Source organism: Capricornis sumatraensis, chromosome 19 (assembly GCF_032405125.1).
Source record: "Capricornis sumatraensis isolate serow.1 chromosome 19, serow.2, whole genome shotgun sequence".
NCBI classification, from domain to species: domain Eukaryota; kingdom Metazoa; phylum Chordata; class Mammalia; order Artiodactyla; family Bovidae; genus Capricornis; species Capricornis sumatraensis.
This window is the reverse complement of record NC_091087.1, coordinates 68,561,316-68,580,458: the sequence shown is the minus strand read 5'-3', so window position 1 is coordinate 68,580,458 and position 19,143 is coordinate 68,561,316. Positions and strand designations below refer to the sequence as shown.

Below are 19,143 nucleotides of genomic sequence, written 5' to 3'. Positions count from 1 at the left end.
CAAGAGTCAGACACGACTTAGCCACTGAACCACCATCACCACCAAAGAAACACTTGTACATGTGGACGAAGACTTCGGCCCAATTTTATCCAAGAATATTGTTTATAATACCCGAATACGGAAAAAACTTAAACGTCCAGTATGAGGGAAACGGTCATGAAATTATAACGAATTCATAAGAAAAAAGTATTATGGAAGCACAAAGACTATATTTACAAAGTATCTGTAAAAACATGGTCAGTATTTAACGTTCACTTTACAAAGCAGAATATAAAGATATGTAAAGTATGATGTTTAAAGACAAAAATGCATAGAAAAGATGTGTAAAATATTAACCGCGGGTTGCCTGTGTGTGGCAGAATATGGCTAGACGTTTCTCTGTATATTCTAAATTTTCTACAGGGATCATGTATTACTAACACACTATGATGACAGAAGAATACAGAGCACTAAAAATAGAATTTTACAGGATAAACAGCATAACACACACAAATACAATGAGGTGTTTATATTTCTACCAATTATTTACCGCTATGCAACTTAAGCTCTTGATATGCACATTTAAGTTAGAAATTAAAGAAGTAACTGGTGAGGGTGGGGGGTGGGGATTGCTGCCCTGGCCTATTAGCATTTGGTTTGTCTTAGAGATCATTATTGAAGAACACCTAGGAGCTACCTTACACCAGGGCTTCGATGGTTATCTTAAGATTTATCAGTTGTTTTCTAGAAAATACCTCTAGCTCCCGTTGTCTGAAGGCGAGTGCCTGGCACAGGTGTGGGCCCTCAACAGAGCTGAAACCCTCGCTCATCACTAAGAACCTAAGAAAAGAGGGGAAGGCAGGCCACGGTGGGGACAGGAACACGCCCCACGTGGAGGCTGCACGGTAAAGGGAGAAGGAAGAAAGGCACACCCACTGGATGCAGGGACCGGAAAGACAACCCAAGACTGAAAACAACAAGGATGGAGCTGAAAAAGTCAAGGATCAAAAGCCTAACTCCGAATAACAAGGCGGTTATCTAACCACTTTTTAGAAAAATATATGGGGTAAGAAAAACCAGAGAGAGGGAGAAGAGGAACAGCAGAATGAGGGATGCAGCTGAGGAATCAAACTGGCTACTGCGGCTACTGGGTTTTCATTTCTGCAGCCCTGCCAACAGAGCAACATTCGAGAAAATGCCAGCACTTGTTAAAAACAATATGTGAGGAAATATTTGTTTTCTTAATATTTAACCAACAGGTTTTTGCTATGTTTTTGTGTTTTGAAAAATAAAAAGGCTAAGCCATATACACAAAAACACGCCACACACATTTTATCCTATTTTAAGCGTCAATGTGTTTGAAACAGAACTCGAGAGTTGATTTTAGGTGTTGCAAATAAACCTGAGTCCATAGCACCGATGAGTACTAAAATCCAGAAATCTACAGAAAACTGGAGGAGGTTCTGCCCAAAATCTAGTTCTCTATTTTGTAAAGACACAGAGCCCAAGAACTTCAGGAGGCATTTAAGATTAACCTTCAAAGGAAAGCTGCAGATCTGCTTTCATATTTCAATATCCAACCACCACAGTGATAAGATGCTTCGTGAGACAACTAAATACCCACGCTGGAGAGCAAAGGGTGAAGTCCTTGTGTTGGTTCGGAGTGGCTCAAACCCGGTACAACCCTGACAATTTCTGGTGTGTCTACATCCACCTGTACTATTATTTAGTGAATATTTTCTTCAAATTAACTTGCTTTTTAAAAAAACTCTAATACCTAACTTTAGCCTTGTCCTAAGCAAGAGAAATTGCCAGTTTAATGTACTATTTATATTCTGAATACATATTAAATAAACGCTTAAATATTTAAATAAAAGACCATCTAAAAACACTGTATAGGTTACAAGTCATAAGGCATTCCACCCTTAGAAAATCCAACCCGATTCCAATTTCTCTAATGAAGCAAATCTTGAAATTGTTTATGTTTAAATTCTAAGCTTTATTCCTAATGCAACTATAAAAAGTCCACATTTTAAAATTTCTAATCACTTAAACTCTAAAGTGTTTGGTTTTCTGTACAAATATACACTACAAAAAATAAAACACTTGTAAGAAAAATAATCTCCTGTAAGTGAACAATAAGTCACATGTATATACTTGACAGTATTTCCTTAAAGGAAGCCAGTCTATAAAATCTTTGATCATGCCACCATGTGATAACTGTTTTCTTATCATACAGCTTGCACACTTAACTAATTCTCATGTAATCTTTCAAATACATATTTCATTTCTCACTGATACACTTACTATTCTATGTTTTCTTCCATAATCCTTTCCCTCCTTTTTGTACCTCTCATTTCATACAGCAGGTGATTAATAAATGCTTATGAAACTGAACAAGATCAGTACAAACTAAAATCTTATGGTCACAACAAATTGTATATTTGTATCAAGCAAAAAAGGACCTTTATTTTTAAGTTGTGTATTTCCTTAAAAGTAAGGCTTTTGTCGGACATTTACACTCTGGAAAACATACAACAATTAAAAAGTGCAAACAAACTGCATGGGACATCTTAAAGGGTATAACCTTAAAACAGTTAAATTTTATAAATTAGGCTTTAATAAACTGTATAAAGTATTTATTTAAAAAAGTCTGCTTTTCAAACACATAGGTACTTCATTGTTACCCCCACTTCCACGAGACACACATGAAAATAAAACACTTATACAGAAAAAGAGGAAAAGGTCGAATTGAAAGGAGGAAAGCCAAATGAAAGGAAGAAAAGAAAACCAGTTCACAATATTTACTTCTGCACTCTCTTTCTGGTTTTTGAACCTTGAAGAGAAAACAAAGAGATTTAAATCATTAATCATTAATTTACAAAAGCAAAATAACAAATATATAAGCATTTCCATATACAGTTACTAATATTCAAAATCTGACTAACTATGATTTTGTGTAGTCAGTGGACATGAAATTCAGACACCAATTTATAACTGTTAATACCCTGAAAATCTTAGAAAATTGTGTCATTTTTTTTAGTGTGTCAAAAGACATGCCAACAAAGTCTACCTTCTACTTTGAGGTTATATGAGAATGCATCCACTGGTAAAATAATACTCCATTCACACTGGTCATGAACTATTTCTCCCCCAAATTTTTATTGTGCAATTTAAAACATTAACTCCTAATATAAATCATAGCAACAAGGTAGGTGTTCCTTGGGGGAAAGTACTGAGTTACGCTATTATGAAAAGCCAGGAATTTTGCCTAGATGTGTTGCTTTTTAAAGCCTGCTCCCTCTACTCTTCAGGCAGGAGAGCAGTGGGCTATTCCGAAATGCAAAGTCTTGTCCACTAGGAATTAAGTAGATCCCAATCAAGTCGCCTTCTAGAAAAGCATCACATCTGACACTGGCCTAATGTGCCTTCGGACAGCTCCTGGGCTGGGAGAAGCCAGCGATCCTTTATCCGGGCCACGCGGATCCGCCTCCCCAAGGAGACGCTGTCCCCCTACACCCCAGGCCACCTCCACCTTGAGCACAGCAGAGGCAGAAGGACGAGCCCGGCCCAATCACAGCTGCCTGTGCTGGCAAGTGGAGTGTGCCTTCCAGGCCTTGGGCCTTCCTTTCGCCAGAAGAGAGCAGCGAAACCAGGGTGAGGGCAGCGAGGAGCCCGCAAGTGATCAATGAGCACACTGAACAACGAAGAGATCAATATTTCTTTTCTGAAGTGAACAAAACATCCTTTGAATCTAGGACAAAATATCTACCACACATGTCTAATCACACACAGTTTCTAAAGGCTTTCTGATTATAGGTTTATTTAGATGCTTAATTGGAAGATCAGGGTTTTTTTTTTAATTTTTCCAGGTTCTAGTTTCTATTCAGTGGCCATACATTTCAATTCATGTAAACTTTAATCTTATATAAATGCCTTTTTTTTCACCACCACTCATAGTGCCCAGCCTATATACTCTGGTGGGCTTAAGAGTTTTTCTTCAATTTTTGTGATATGGCCTTCTTTTAAAAATATGCCAGGGCAGATTTTTAGGTTTTTACTATTATAACTTTGAAATTAATTTTGCATAGAAAACTGAGACCGCTGTGATTGTCTGAAACTGGCATAATAGAATACCACAAAATCAAGGTCAAAGGGAATACATGTCCCTTTCAATAAAATCTGAATCTACTGCCACATTACAAAGAACACTAAAGTTAACAGTTATAACTACTTTCTCATTAATGTCCTAATTTGACATTCTACTCTTAGATTAAATACCACTGCTACTTATCCCCATTCAATCTAGATTTCAAATTTTCCACTGCAACTAAAAATGCCATCACCACCTGGAATTTATTATACAGTAAGTATTATGCAACTTAAGATACCTTGCTATAGGTATCAACTCAAAATGGCTCCTAATAACAAATTCTGATTGTTTCAAGAAAAAACCTATTTCTCCTCCAATCCCTTAAAATACATACTCATTTTCTTAATATTTTACTATGGGTAAAAGGCCCAATCATAAGACTAATGTGTAAAATTTAACATTTGAAAACTAAAATATACAAGATTGGGATACTCTTCTATGATGCACAAGGAAAAAAAAAGGTGGGAAATTTCTTTGCAGGGTGCCTTAGAAATATCTCTTCCTTTACTAGACCATAGCTCTTCAAGGCGTAAACATGTCATGCTTTCCTCAAAGAACCCTCAGGAATAGTCCAAAGTCCAAGGTACTTCAAAAATACCATCACCAAGAGTAGGCTGTTGAGTACTGTCTATTGTATGAACAGTAGGGACAAAGTATACTAGCCATAAATATCATGGCTATATTAACTAATTGTTAGTGCAGTTCTAAAATATTGGCATGGTTTTGAAATGCCAGAATACATGTGGTTTTTTTAAAGGTTTATCATTTTGTGGGGGAAAAAAATTACTTGCAGCAAATTACCAAATTTCCTCAATTGGTAAAAATTATGCCTTGCATAAAAATAAAAGGATTAGAGGCCTCTGTTCTTCCTGAAAACCACCCCGTCACCCCCTCTCTTTCTTCAAGAAAACCTACACAATACACATTTTGAAAGCTTTCAGAAAGTGTTCTTACACAATAGACCCCCAGCTAGTCAAAATGAGTTTAGGTGTATCAAGAAAATTATACACATTTTTAAAATGGTCTAAATAGATATTAAAGGAAAGTTGCTCCCATTTTGCTAGGCACAGCATTCTGAAAGATCACACAGTGAGAAAAATTTCTTACCATATTGTAAACCATAAATTGTGTTTGAAAATAAAATTGTTAATGAAGAAACTGACATTTCTAAAGCAGCTGTTAGAGGTAACCATTCTTGAAACATGTTTCTGACACAAAATCTTAAAGCTCTAGAAACACAGAATTCACTGAATCGTATTATGTTATTTCTTTAAAAAATTCAAATGTAATAATGTGCCTTCTCCTTCAAGTTACTTTAAATTGATGAATACAAATACATACATTTTCATGAACCCCTGGATGGATTTTTTTCTTTGCAAGAAGCAATAACATTTTACTATCTCAGGTAAAATTTCTCTCATTTATGAATATTTAGATAGCAAAATACCTTAACTAGCCTTATATTTTAATGGAGAGAAAGAATTACAATGGGAAAATGACAGCATTTAATTAAAGCAATTCAGAGTTTATATGAGTAAAAGAGAATCTATTATCTTCATTTTTTAACATCAAAAAAATCTGGATTGTTCTTAGTGATGGAGTCTATTCTCTTCTTTTGTCATTAATAAATAAAACAAAGATACTAATATATTTTCTTACAGTAAAAAACCATCAGTATAAGGATCCTAAATTAAAATTTTAGGTATAAAAAACACTTTTCATAATTACAGTCAAACTGAAAATCAGCACCAAAACAAATATCTCAGATGCTCATTAAGCAAAGTTCAGGGAACAAACGACCCTCAGGCATGAAGAGAGGCAGGAGGCTTCCCCAGGCACAGCTGGGAACTGGCTTCGGTCTACATGGGTACCAACCTTACTGTAACAACACAGGCCCTCTCCTAAACTAAAATTGCCTGTTTTAAATATAAGGGGTTTCTTTAGGTAAAAATATTGCTCGATTGTTATAAATGCTCCTTAATTTGGCTCCCAGTCTCCATCATAGCTGTTGCCACTAGCCTCTGGCTGAGACATACTTCCATGTATTGCTCCCCGGGAATCCTCACTTTCTAATAACAAAATGAACAAGACAGGGGAGGGGGAGGGAAACAAAAACAGGAGGGAATGGGAAGACGGCAGCGGAAAAGTGAGAGGCACTGTTTCAAAGCCTTTAGCTTCCAGAGTGATGCTATACACTTCCTCTTCAGGTGCCCCAAGGGTTCTCTTGGGTAAATTCAGATAAACCTAAGGACGAACTATCCATAATATACAATGAAGAAAATGATCGTAAAATCAGGGTGAAGGTGATTCTCTCTCAAAAGTCAACTTTTGCCTTCCACAAACATGCACCAGTGCTGCTTGTCAAAGGGAAGGAAAAATACAGCACTGGCCTGGCTCTACAGGGCACTGACACTTTGATGAAATTTTTCCCAAAATAAGCCTTTTCTTTCAGAAATCAGAAATATTTCAGGGCCAACAAACTAATAAATAAAAGGCAGACAGAGAGGAGAGAGATTGGGGGGTGGAGGGGGGGCCCTGGGGGCGGTCAAGAATGGTACTGTAGCCAGCTCTGAATCTCTCCTCAGCGAGGCAAGCAAACCATCTCTCATGAACCCTGGAACATTCCCCTCATTTTCTGAGCCCCACAGGTGTGCCTACACACCACAGGCTGGCCATTCACTAACCAGACCAAAGTCCCACCTCATCTTGCCCTTTACAGATGCTGCCTTGCTAAGGTCACTTCTGGAAGCCATGCTCTCAGAACCAGTGTAGGAGTCACTGAAGACATGACTTTATACTTTGCTTCCTGCTTCAAGAGCTTGGAAAAGCGATGATTCAAGGCTTTAATTCCTTGCAGCCCAAGCTGTTGACAGAAGAGTTGGCAGACCTTGCGGTAAGCCATGTACTAACCACCTGACCTGACATGGCCCTTCAAGCCCAGAGTTCTATGGTTAAGTGTGGGCAGCCGGACAGAGAGCAGCCAGAGAAGTAAGTGTTCTGGTTTCCACCTCTAACCCTTCCACAACATTCTGTCATGTGAATGCTCTGTGTATTGGGCTCCGTATCTGCAAAACGAGACCAACTTCTGGTCCCAACTTCAGGATTACTGGAAACATGATGAGAGTATATAACACAAAGCATGAACAAGGGACAATGTGATGGATGGTGTCTAAGACCTTCTCTTACTTTTTAAAATTATACAATGAGAATGTTATGACCCAGACAGTGAACCCTTTATTCCGTGGGAAGAAATTAAATTTGCGTTTATTATATAAGAACTAATAGACCGTCAACTTACGGGTTTGCGTGGCCTCTTCTGTCTGTTTATCCGAGCATTCCATCTCTTCAACACTACATTCTACGCTCTCCTCAGCTTCTTTCTTTCTCTTCTTACATATAAAAATTAAAAGAAAGAAAAAGAAATGTCGCATGATGGTTAGGTAAATATACAAGTTTACCAGATATTAGCATGAATATATCTATACAGGATTGAGTGTGCCAAAACATCCAGGAGAATATACACAGCTTCATGGACGGGAGTCACCTAAGGAAAGGGTAAGGGATGAGAAAATGTGGTTAAGAGAAACTTTACCTATACAGTTAGCACAGGAATGCGTACGCTTGCTATATCCACCTTTTTATGCTTAAAATTTATCACTGAAAGTCATGTTTTAGCCACCTGGACGGACTATACAGAAACCCTTTTTGAAAGCAAAGTGTTTTACAAATTTGATACCACGGCTTGCTCAAGCCAATGATACTTACTTTTGCCATTTTACACTGTGGAAGCAGGGGTCGGGGGTGGGGAGGGGGGAGTAAATTCATTTAATAGGAAAATATATACCTGGCCCATGTATTGCATCCGTGGTTATACCGTATAAGTTGGTTGGAAAATTGCATTAATCAATCATGGCAAACTTTCAATAATTTTTTTTTTTTAAAGTTTAAGGCCATAAACCTTACTGTAAAGGAAGAGTCTTAAAAGTATACAGTGCTCCTAAAATCTCAGAAACAGAAAGGATCTTCTAATACTCTCTCAGGCCTTTGCTGTTTTCCATGTACTTTTCTAGGCAAGTGTTATTAATACTTAGGAGCTAAGGCCTACATTCTATCACACCCAATTCTTTCCAAATGTTCATATAACTTATTTTTCTTACTTTCTATCACAACTATAGTTTCTAACTAGTTCAATACTGAGTAAAACATTTTAAAATTCTTTTTTTTTTTACTTTCTTAATTTTATTTTTTATTGAAATACAGTTAAGTTACGATATTGTGTTAAGTTTCAAGTATACAGAAAGTGATCCGGTTATTTTTTTTTAATGGGGGAAAATTACAATGTTGTGGTTGTCTCTGTTGTATATCAACATGAATCAGTCATAATTATATACATTTGTTATTATTTAGTCGCTAAGTTGTGTCTGACTCTTTTGTGACCTCAGGAACTATAGCCCACAGGCTCCTTTGCCCATGGGATTTTCCAGGCAAGAATACTGGAGTGGGGTGTCATTCTTCTCCAATCATATATATATATATATATATATGTATATGTATGTATGTATGTGTATATACATATCCTCCCTAAAATTCATAACATCTCTATGTGGGTATACCTATAGAAGGACATTAGTAACGAACCGAAAACTTTGTATTTTTCATGCAGCTATTATCCCATGTAGTCTCAAATTTAAATGCGTTGAAATCCACATCAGAACTCAGAGCTTCTCTTGGCTTCCTAAAGTAAGTCTGTAGCATTCAGGAAATCATCTGATACCTCCCAAATCTCAGAGATCACAGCACATCAGAAGGTCCTTGTTTATATCTTCCTAACAATTCATTTTAAGTTAAACTTTGTTGAAAAAATAATTTTCCCAGCTTCAGGCCGTACTGTGTACAGCTATGAAAGAGTATATATAATGCCTGCTGACAGGACATGGTTCTTTTTCCTAATGGTAAGCATGGGTTCCGTTCCACAGACAACTACAGGGAAAGCACAACTCTATCCAAATGACATCATCTGAAAACCGCCAAATGGTCAGAACTGTTGTTATCTATGTACCACAATTAATCCCACTGTTTCAAAACACGCTGAGGGTGGCTGTGGAAAGATGAGAACTCAGACATACCCACCACGGTCCTGAAGAAAATGTGTTGCAAATATAAAAATAATATCCTGACTAAACCTTAAGAAACTTTCAAAGGCATTCATTTAGCAGATTTGTATATGGAGGTATTGCTTCTCAAAAATAGCTGGAAGAGGGGCTGCAACTTCACATAAGTGATGAGAGAAGGGGAGAGTGCCTTACATCTTTCTTTTCCAAAGTGTTGCTTCATGATTACCATCTAAACCCTGCTGGGCTGAACAGATTGGTTCGATAATTACATACAATAACTGCAGTGGGCAGGTAACCCTCAGCTGGCACAGGGCAGCTCCCCTGTGAAAACTTCCATATGCAAACTGCACTGATGGAGCGCATTAGGTGCCTCTCTCCTGCCGGTGCACAGGCCTGATTAACGCCAGCCAAGACTCCAAGGTTAGCATGTCAGCAGATTTGTGATGCATTAGGCAGGAATAAACACAGACACTTTTGTTCGTTCGGACCAAAATTAAGGAGGAATATTTCAGTACTATGTTGCTTTCCATACAGGAGAGAATGCATTTTCCAGTTTTAGGAGGGCAGATTTTTAAATGCTCATTATAAAGGGAGCTATCCAATACATTCTACCCAAGAACCCAATGCATTCATCTTGTTTTCAAGCTTATTTAATAAGTAGGAGCTTTCTTTATCCCCATGCAGGTAAATTACAGAGGAATGAAAATCAGACAGTATTCAACCAACAAAAGAAACACCTGTGTTTGAGCAGGATGCACTGGGGAAAGCACTGAATTTCATGAATCCACGCTCCAGTTGGGTGTCTCTTGCCCAACTCTTCTGACAACGCATACAGTAAAGATGGAAAGGACCAACGGTCTACAGACTAAGACCAATTAACAACAAAAAGAATATTTAAGTATGTTACTCATTTTACAAGGCAATGAGTAAACTTCCTAATAATGTGCTGCCAGCTTCTTTCTCCCGATATCACCAAATGCTTCACTTTGTTACCTGACAGCGTCCTGGGCTTCAGACAGTGCATTATTTTGGTTCTCTGTTAACAGAAAACAACTTCACAAAGTGTGCTGAGCTCTGACTTTGACATATTCCATATCAGGTCTCACAGGTCCCTTTCTTTACATTTATAAACAAAACCAAAATATTACAGGACATACAAGAGTAATTCATAAGCTTAGGATAAGGCTTTCTTTCAATTCAGCATGGCTAGAATATCTTTTAAAAATCAGGTTTATTTCAAAGGGCATGAGTGCATACATTACACATTGTACTTCTGAAGTGCCTAGATATGCTGGCTACAACTTACTTAATTAGCAGCTTCTCACCTCTAATTTAAAAACAGGAAGACAAATCAGCTAGATGCACTGAACTGATAACTTACTAACAGTCTCACTGAATGGAGGCCAGTAAGCTGTTTTAAGGAAAAAGAGAAGAAAAGTCTTCAGAGACAAAAACCAAGGACCAATTCTTTGCACCCCAACTCAAACATCCAAAGTGAAAGTGAAGTCGCTCAGTCATATCCGACTGTTTGCGACCCATGGACTGTAGCCCACCAAGCTCCTCTGTCCATGGGATTCTCCAGGCAAGAGTACTGGAGTGGGTTGCTATTTCCTTTTCCAAAGATAACTTCTAAATGCTTTTAGCAGCATCTAAGAGAAGCCAATCAAATTCATGGTTACAGCAAAGGAGAAGTGTGCTCAAGGGCTGTTATTGGGTTTTTTCCCTGCTTATTACAAAAGTCATAAATGTTTATTACATGGGACTTCCCTGGTGGTATAGTCAATAAGAATCCACCTACCAATGCAGGGGACACGGGTTCGATCCCTGGGTGGGGAAGATCCCACATGCTGCAGAGCAACTAAGCCCGTGCCACAACCACCGAGTCCGTGCTCGAGGGCCCGGAGGCCACAACCACCGAGTCCGTGCTCGAGGGCCCAGAGGCCACAACCACCGAGTCCGTGCTCGAGGGCCCGGAGGCCACAACCACTGAGTCCGTGCTCGAGGGCCCAGAGGCCACAACCACCGAGTCCGTCTGCTGCAGCTACTAAAGCCCGCGCACCTACAGCCTGTGCTCTGCAACAAGAGAAGCCATGACAATGAGAAGCCAGTGCATCACAACTATAGCGTAGCCCCTGCTCGCTGCAACTAGAGAAAGTCAATGCGCCGCAATGAAGACACAGTGCAATCAAATATACACAATTTTTTAAAAATTACTGCTCCCTCTATTCTGTTCCCTCCCTTCCTCATAGGAAACCATATTTTTAAAAAGTGTTTCTTACAGAAACTTAGAATGCACAGCTTAAAAAGTTTAAATGTTTGCTATTGCACATGTGTCAAACAAAGAACTCTACACACAAACATGAGATTGCGACAGCTAATCTTATTGGACTTCTTTGATTAAGGCCACTGAAATCATCGGGCAAATGTAGACACTTTACAAATTATATTATATTCCTTAATAGTAGCCAGAAATAGAATATTTGTTACTAGTGGTAACTAAAAGGAAAAAGACAGAATGTATCTTCTATGACAGTAAAGAAACCTATGTGCTGCTGCTGCTAAGTCACTTCAGTCGTGTCCAACTCTGTGTGACCCCACAGACGCAGCCCACCAGGCTCCCCCATCCCTGGGATTCTCCAGGCAAGAACACTGGAGGGGGTTGCCATTTCCTTCTCCAATGCATGAAAGGGAAAAGTGAAAGGGAAGTCGCTCAGTCGTGTCCGACTCTTCATGCTACACCACAATATTTATAAAACCAGTGGATCTTAGTTAAATTTCACTATCTAGGCAGAAAAAACTGAGGCTGGGACAGAAGCAAAGCTGGGAGAACTCGTTCAGTATTTCAATCTGGTGGGGGTAAGGCTGTGAGGACTCAGAGCTCATGGTTCCTATCAGAACTTCCTTCCACAGGACCATACTTCCTCCCACAAGACTTTTCAGAGTGACGTGGTGGTCACCAATTGCGGTGCTTTCACTGTAACAGACCCCTTCCTGGAGAGCCAGTGAGCACTTACATTCATGTGTTCCTGGCCAGCCACTGCCCACGCCCTCGTTACCTGCTCTCCCACCCTGGACCGAACCGCCATTATGCATGTTACACATGCATCCGTATCTAGGGGTCTGCACCTGTTGAGCAAATAGTCCACTACTACAGTAAAAACAAAGAGCTGACGATGCAAGCCCCTTAAAAACCATGTAAGTGGACATGAAGTAATTCTAGAGATGTTTTGAGAAAAAGTAGGAAACGATCAGACATAATGGAAAAGAGAAGAGATGAAAAGATGGGAGGTGGGTTAGGAAATAAGCCCATGACTTAAGTGAAGGGCAGATGAATTTAAAGAATGGTCTAAATGTTACAATACATCAAAGTGATTTATTATTTTAAATGAGTCTGTGTGTTAAAGGTTGTGATAAGAATAACACATGCTGTAATTTCCTTCCACAGTAACCTTGATTCTACTGGAAAAGAGGCAGGAACCCCATCATGTATTTTCTAAGCACCTACTGCATACCAGGCTTCCCTGGAGATCCAGGTTTGATTCCTGGGTTGGGAAGACCCCCTGAAGAAGGGACAGGCTACCCATTCCAATACTCTTGGGCTTCCCTGGTGGCTCAGATGGTCAAGAATCTGCCTGCAATGTGGGAGACCTGGGTTTGATCTCTGGGTTGGGAAGATCCCCTGGACGAAGGCATGGAAACCCATTCCAGTATTCTTGCCTGGAGAATCTCCAGACAGGAGCCTGCGGGCTACAGTTCATGGGGTCTCAAAGAGTCGGACACAACTAAGCAACTAACACTTTCACTGATAAGAAGTCATTTCAGAGTTCCATAAATGAGTCCAATGTAACCACACATACAGAGAATTTCACTCTGTGAAGTATTAATTCATCTGTAAAGTGACACAGGCAACACAACATGGTCAAACCCTGATTTTCCTTCCATGGCTAACAAAATGTGGAATATCTACGTCCTTCACCAGTTCAAGCTACCACACTCTTATGCCATGAAGAATGAAGCACTGCCTGTAATTATATGAAAATGGTGCAGCAAAGATCATTGCTAACTCATGAGTTAGCAAATAAAACCAATGCATCTGTAAACTCTGTCAGAATACATAAACAAGTGGAAACACTGCAACTTGGTGGCAAGCACACATGATTGCTTGCTCTATGGGCAACACATTTTTTAGCAAAAACGGCTTTCACAAAGTAGGCATAAACGTCCACTTGCTTATCTGGAGCAAATACTGTCACCCACACTCCTAAAGAAAATACAGCCACTGAGCAGTTAACAAGCTGAAAAACAAGCTGAATCTGAGCACGTGATCTTCAAGGAATACTACATGACTGAGAACTTACTCTCATCAAGTAATAAGGGCAATCACAGCCTGGCAAGATCTCCCAATATAAGCACTTTGGCAAACAGTAAATCCATCTTCCACAGAGTTGGCAACAATGGCTTTTTGAGACTCTATCATCACTCACATCACAAGCACCACAAATATGATCAAACTTGTGATCACTGAACAACTGAGAGCTGTATCCAGACATTCAACAAGCAAACGTCTGAAGACTAACACACGACAGTACTCTCTTCTGTGTTGGAATTAATATGACCTGAGGCTTCCATGACCTGTACCATTAACGTCAAAACCTCCAGCAAAGTCATGGTGTTTCAAGGGCAACTTACCGGGAGAGGCAAATGCACAGCTAGTGATGCTTTAATTGTCTTTAATATTTTATATCTAAAACCACTAGGAGATTTTCAAGTGCCTTGAGTTCATATGAGGGAAAAAACCATACAAATGCATAATAGTAATAATAATGAATGGTTATAAGGCCCTGAACAATTCATCTAACTTCTGATTTTCACTTTCATCATTTGTAAGCAGATATATATATCCTATCAGTGCTGTGAAGTATATGCAAAATAACGTGAAAGTACTGATAGACTACAGAGTACTACATAAATGTTCAAAGGAGACCCGAGGTTGATATAACCAGCACTGAGCACTATCAAGTCCCCTGGGTAAATTTCAAACTAAGAATTAAAAGCACAAGACTCTGAAGCTGTAATGTTGCAAACTAAAGAGGCCAATACTTAAAATACATATTTCAATGAAAACCAAACCCTCTGTATGTACTGGTGGGGAATTAAATGCTCTCAAGGCATTCATGAACAAGTTTCTTAAAAATAAACCAGGCTGCATTAGAGTTCCTATTAAAAACAGACTGCCTGACCTCCCCCCACAATACATCTATGCCACAACATTTCTAATTCCTAAACAACACGGGTGAATGGTGAACACAGAATCCTCTGGCATCAGAAGTCCTCTGCTTTACATCAACTGCCTAGGTCGTTTAGTAGCAATTAACAGCTTGAGGAAAGAAAGTTAACTTCAAACTCATTAATTTAACCATTTTTAATATGAGTGAGTTATGGAGCTCCAGTTTGGAACCTTTATTTCATAGCAATTATCATCTTGTTTTTCTTGCAAAGTCCACTTTTACCCATTCCCCATCATTTACTATTCCAAACAATCAACTTGAACACACATACTCACCAAGTCAATGTAAGCCAGTCTTCGTTCACATCTGCCTGATATACTTGATTGCATAAACTGAACTTTAGTGATATATGATCTTAGTACACAAGGTGTTGAGAGTCAAATAAAAGTTATTTGACTCTTTATTTTCTTGACATCAAGACACCAGAAAGACTTGAGAAAATGCACTCAGTGAAACAGCATTAATGCTGCAGTTAACACTTACTCTTCAATCATGTGCTCAGCACTGTTCTAAGCACTCTCTAAATCTCATTTAATCCACATAACAATCTTATGAGCACGACAGGCAATATTATTATTTCCACAGAAAGATAACTCCTAAAAAACTCATCCCTTATTAAAAATAAATTCACAGAAACGTTTAATATAATTCCTAAAAACTAGTCATGATATCACAGAAAAATGGAATCTTGGTCTAATACTGTCTTTTGAGATCTAAGTTTTGAGCATACCTTATAAGCATATCTGTTTATTATGTCCAAAAATAAATCTCCCTACATACCATTCAAAGCACTTATATGATGCCAAATTTCCTTTTCTATCTCTTCCAATAGAAATTAAAACATGGCATGTATGAATAACTGCCTATGAATACAAAATGGTCATGAAGCTGATAAGTGCTATTAAATTCTTTCCAGACTTAAATGCCCAATACCTGCTTTGTCTATTTGCAAAAGGAATGCTTTCCACATGGAAGTTAGTATTCTAAGATACTCAAATTTTGGTTGGCAGTGGTTCTCAGCTATGCCTGCACAACATAATCTCCCCTAAAATCCTAAGGCCTAGGTCCACTCCCATAGCTTTTGGCTTAATTGGTCTGGGGCGTAAGCCAGGTAGCGGAAGTTTTAGACGCTCCCAGGTGATTTTAATATGCAGTCAAGGAGGCCCCCCCCCGCCTTTCATTTGCACTACAATCATCTGAGGCACCTGTGGTATGGTGCCCTCCCAGATCACAGCATGCAATACACAGCTGGAGATGCCACTGCAGAAGAAAACATAGTCCTCCCCTCAAAAAGAAAGCTCATAAAGTAAACTGAAGGCTTAAAAAAAGATTTTAAGAATTAAAGAAATGAGAAATGAGAAATAAAAGAAAAAGAGATAACAAAGAAACCAGATAGCTAATAAGAAGAAAAATAATCATTACTGAATTTATAAGTATATTACAGAGCTGACAACTAAATGACATGAAGGTCTGGGATGATTATAGATGATACAAAAGGAACAGACTAAGAATTAAATAAGCAGTTAGACATGGAAGATGTGTATATTCTCTACATTGTCAGATGCAACCACAAACATCACTTAGGTAAGTAGAAGAACACCTAAATAAATATAGAGGTATACCATATCCATGGAAGAGAAAAGAATACTGTGAAGATGTCAGTTTTTCCCCAAAGTCAATGCAATCTCAATCAAAATCCCATTAGTATTTTTGAGGAAATTAGTAAAATTTATAGGTACAAAGGGCCAAAAATAGAAAGAGAATCTCATAGAAGAACAAAGCTGGAGAACTTAACTATCAAATATTACCACAAAGCAGTAGTTCAAGCAGTGTGGCACTGATACAAACACAGGAGAGCAGGCCAGTGGCAGAGAACAGAGCATCTAGAGACACAGCCAGCCACGTGCGGCCACCTGAAAAGCAGCTTCCTGCTCTAGGGACACCATGATCTTCCCCGTAAATGGTTCAGATCAGCCAGATAACCAGAGGGTAAACAAACACCAATTCACACCATTCACAAAATCAGATTATGTTGAATTACAGACCTAAGTGAAAAAGAAAAATTTCTTGACAAAATGATGACTGTGAACAAAATCTTTCTAGACTAGAATACACAAAGCACTAGCCATACACACACACACACACACACACACACACACACACACACACACCAAAAACCCCTGATAAATTAGGCTTCATTAAAGTTAAGAACTTCTGTTCATCAAAGATGTCATATTAAGAGAGTGAAAAGAAAAACCACAGACTGTATTAAAAAAATGTGCAATACACATATTGTGTATATACAAAGTACTTAACTCAGCCAATCAAAGAAAAGCAGACAACTCTGACATATTTTAATGGACCTGAAATGCACTTCACACACACACAAAAAGGTTAAGACTGATGTGCACATGAAAAGGTGTTCAAAATCAATATTCCCAAGGATATGAAACTAAAACCATAAAGAAATACTAGTAAACATCTACCAAAGTAGATAAAATTAACATAATGCAATAACTAGTGTCAGTGAGCAACTGAGACTCTCCTAAGCTGCTGGTGGGAGAGCAGAGTGGACAGAGCCTTGGCAGGATCTGCTAAAGCTATTAAGCATAAGCTCCTATGCCCTGGTAACTATACTATGTACACACCCAACTTGAATTAATTATGTGTTTCTTAAAAAGAATTTATAAGAGTGCTTTTAATAGTATAATCGCCATCACCGAAAACTGGAAACAATGCATGTTTCCATGAACAGCAGAAGAAACAAATGAATCATGATACAGTCACATCAGAGTCCCACGTGTGTGCTCAGTCACTGCAGTCATGTCCGACTCTCTGTGACCCCATGGACCATGGTCCGCCAGGCTCCTCCGTCCATGGGATTCTCCAGGCAAGAGCACTGGAGTGGGTTGCCATTTCCTTCTCCATAACAGAGTACTATACAGGAACAAAAACCAGAAAGACTTTTGCTCCTTCAACAGCACAGAAATTCGAAATACAAATGAATCAAAGACTCAAAAGTGTACAAAACATATGGTGGTACTGCTAAGTTTTTTTAAAAATAGCAAAATGAATTCACAATGTTAGATGTCATAATGTTGGTTATTCCTAATGAAGGGGTAATGGCTGGGAGAGGTTTCAATGAATGATCCACATCTTGATTTAGGGGTCATTTAAATGCATGTGTTCACTTCTGTGAAGTTCAAATTTCTCACTTATTTGTGCACTATGCTGCACAGGGAGGGCTTCCCTTGTGGTTCAGCTAGCAAATCCACCCGCAATGTGGGAGACAGAGCTGAGTTCAATCCCTGAGTTGCAAAGATCCCCTGGAGAAGGGAAAGGCTACCCACTCCAGTATTCAGGCCTGGAAAATTCCAAGGACTGTATAGTCCATGCAATCACAAAGAGTCAGATACGACTGAGTGACTTTCACTGCACAGATATAATCTCACTTATTTTAATGGATTTTTACAAATTAGGGACAAAAGATACTTGACAAAATCCAAATAAGACAACGTTCAAAGTAAAGAAATCAATAATGGGATTTATTGATACAATAGGATTTATTGATTTATTAAGGACAGAAATGGTATGGACTTAAGAGAAGCAAAAGATATTAAGAAGAGGTGGCAAGAATACACAGAACTATACAAAAAAGATCTTAATGACCCAGATAACCATAACGGTATGATCACTCACCGAGAGCCAGACCAGACATCTTGGAGTGTGAAGTCAAGTGGGCCTTAGGAAACATCACTATGAATAAAGCTAGGGGAGATGATGGAATTCCAGCTAAGCTATTTCAAATCCTAAAAGATGATGCTATGAAAGTGCTGCACACAATATGTCAGCAAATTTGGACGACTCAGCAGGGGCCACAGGACTGGAAAAGGTCAGTTTTCATTTCAATCCCAAAGAAGGGCAATACCAATGAATGTTCCAATTACTGCACAAATGCACTCATTTCACATGCCAGCAAAGTAATGCTCAAAATTCTCCAAGCCAGGCTTCAACAGTACATGAACTGAGAACTTTCAGATGGGAAAGCTGGATTTAGAAACGGCAGAGAAAACAGATCAAACTCCCAACATCCACTGGATCATCAAAAAAGCAAGAGAATTGCAGCCGAATATCTATTTCTGCTTCACTGACTATGCTAAAGCCTTTGACTGTGTGGATCACAACAAACTGTGGAAAATTCTTAAAAAGATGAGAATACCAGACCACCTGACCTGCCTCCTGAGAAATCTGTATGCAGGTCAAGAAGCAACAGTTAGAACTGGACATGGAACAACAGACTGGTTCCAAATTGCGAAAGGAGTATGTCAGGGCTGTATATTATTAGCTTATTTAACTTATATGCAGAGTACATCATGAGAAATGCTGAAGCACAAGCTGCAATCAATCAAGACTGCCAGGAGAAGTATCAATAACCTCAGATATGCAGATGACACCACCCTTATGGCAGAAAGTGAAGAAGAACTAAAGAGCCTCCTGATGAAAATGAAACAGAAGAGTGAAAAAGTTGGCATAAAGTTCAACATTCAGAAAACTAAGATCATGGCATCCGGTCCCACCACTTCATGGCAAATAGATGGGGAAGCAATGG

At 38.8% G+C, this 19,143-nt stretch overlaps 1 protein-coding gene across 1 annotated transcript in view; it reads right to left on the bottom strand.

The window, feature by feature from the left end:
- Window positions 1–2,513: 2,513 nt before the first annotated feature.
- Window positions 2,514–19,143, bottom strand: part of VRK1 (VRK serine/threonine kinase 1) — an 80,042-nt gene continuing 63,412 nt past the window's right edge. Inside the window, exons 12-13 of the mRNA XM_068991351.1 lie at window positions 7,431–7,521; window positions 2,514–2,815 (exon numbers count right to left, since the gene is read on the bottom strand). Coding sequence (XP_068847452.1) covers window positions 2,784–2,815; window positions 7,431–7,521 — 123 coding nt within the window. The 3' untranslated portion in view covers window positions 2,514–2,783. The remainder of the gene's footprint in view (window positions 2,816–7,430; window positions 7,522–19,143) is intronic.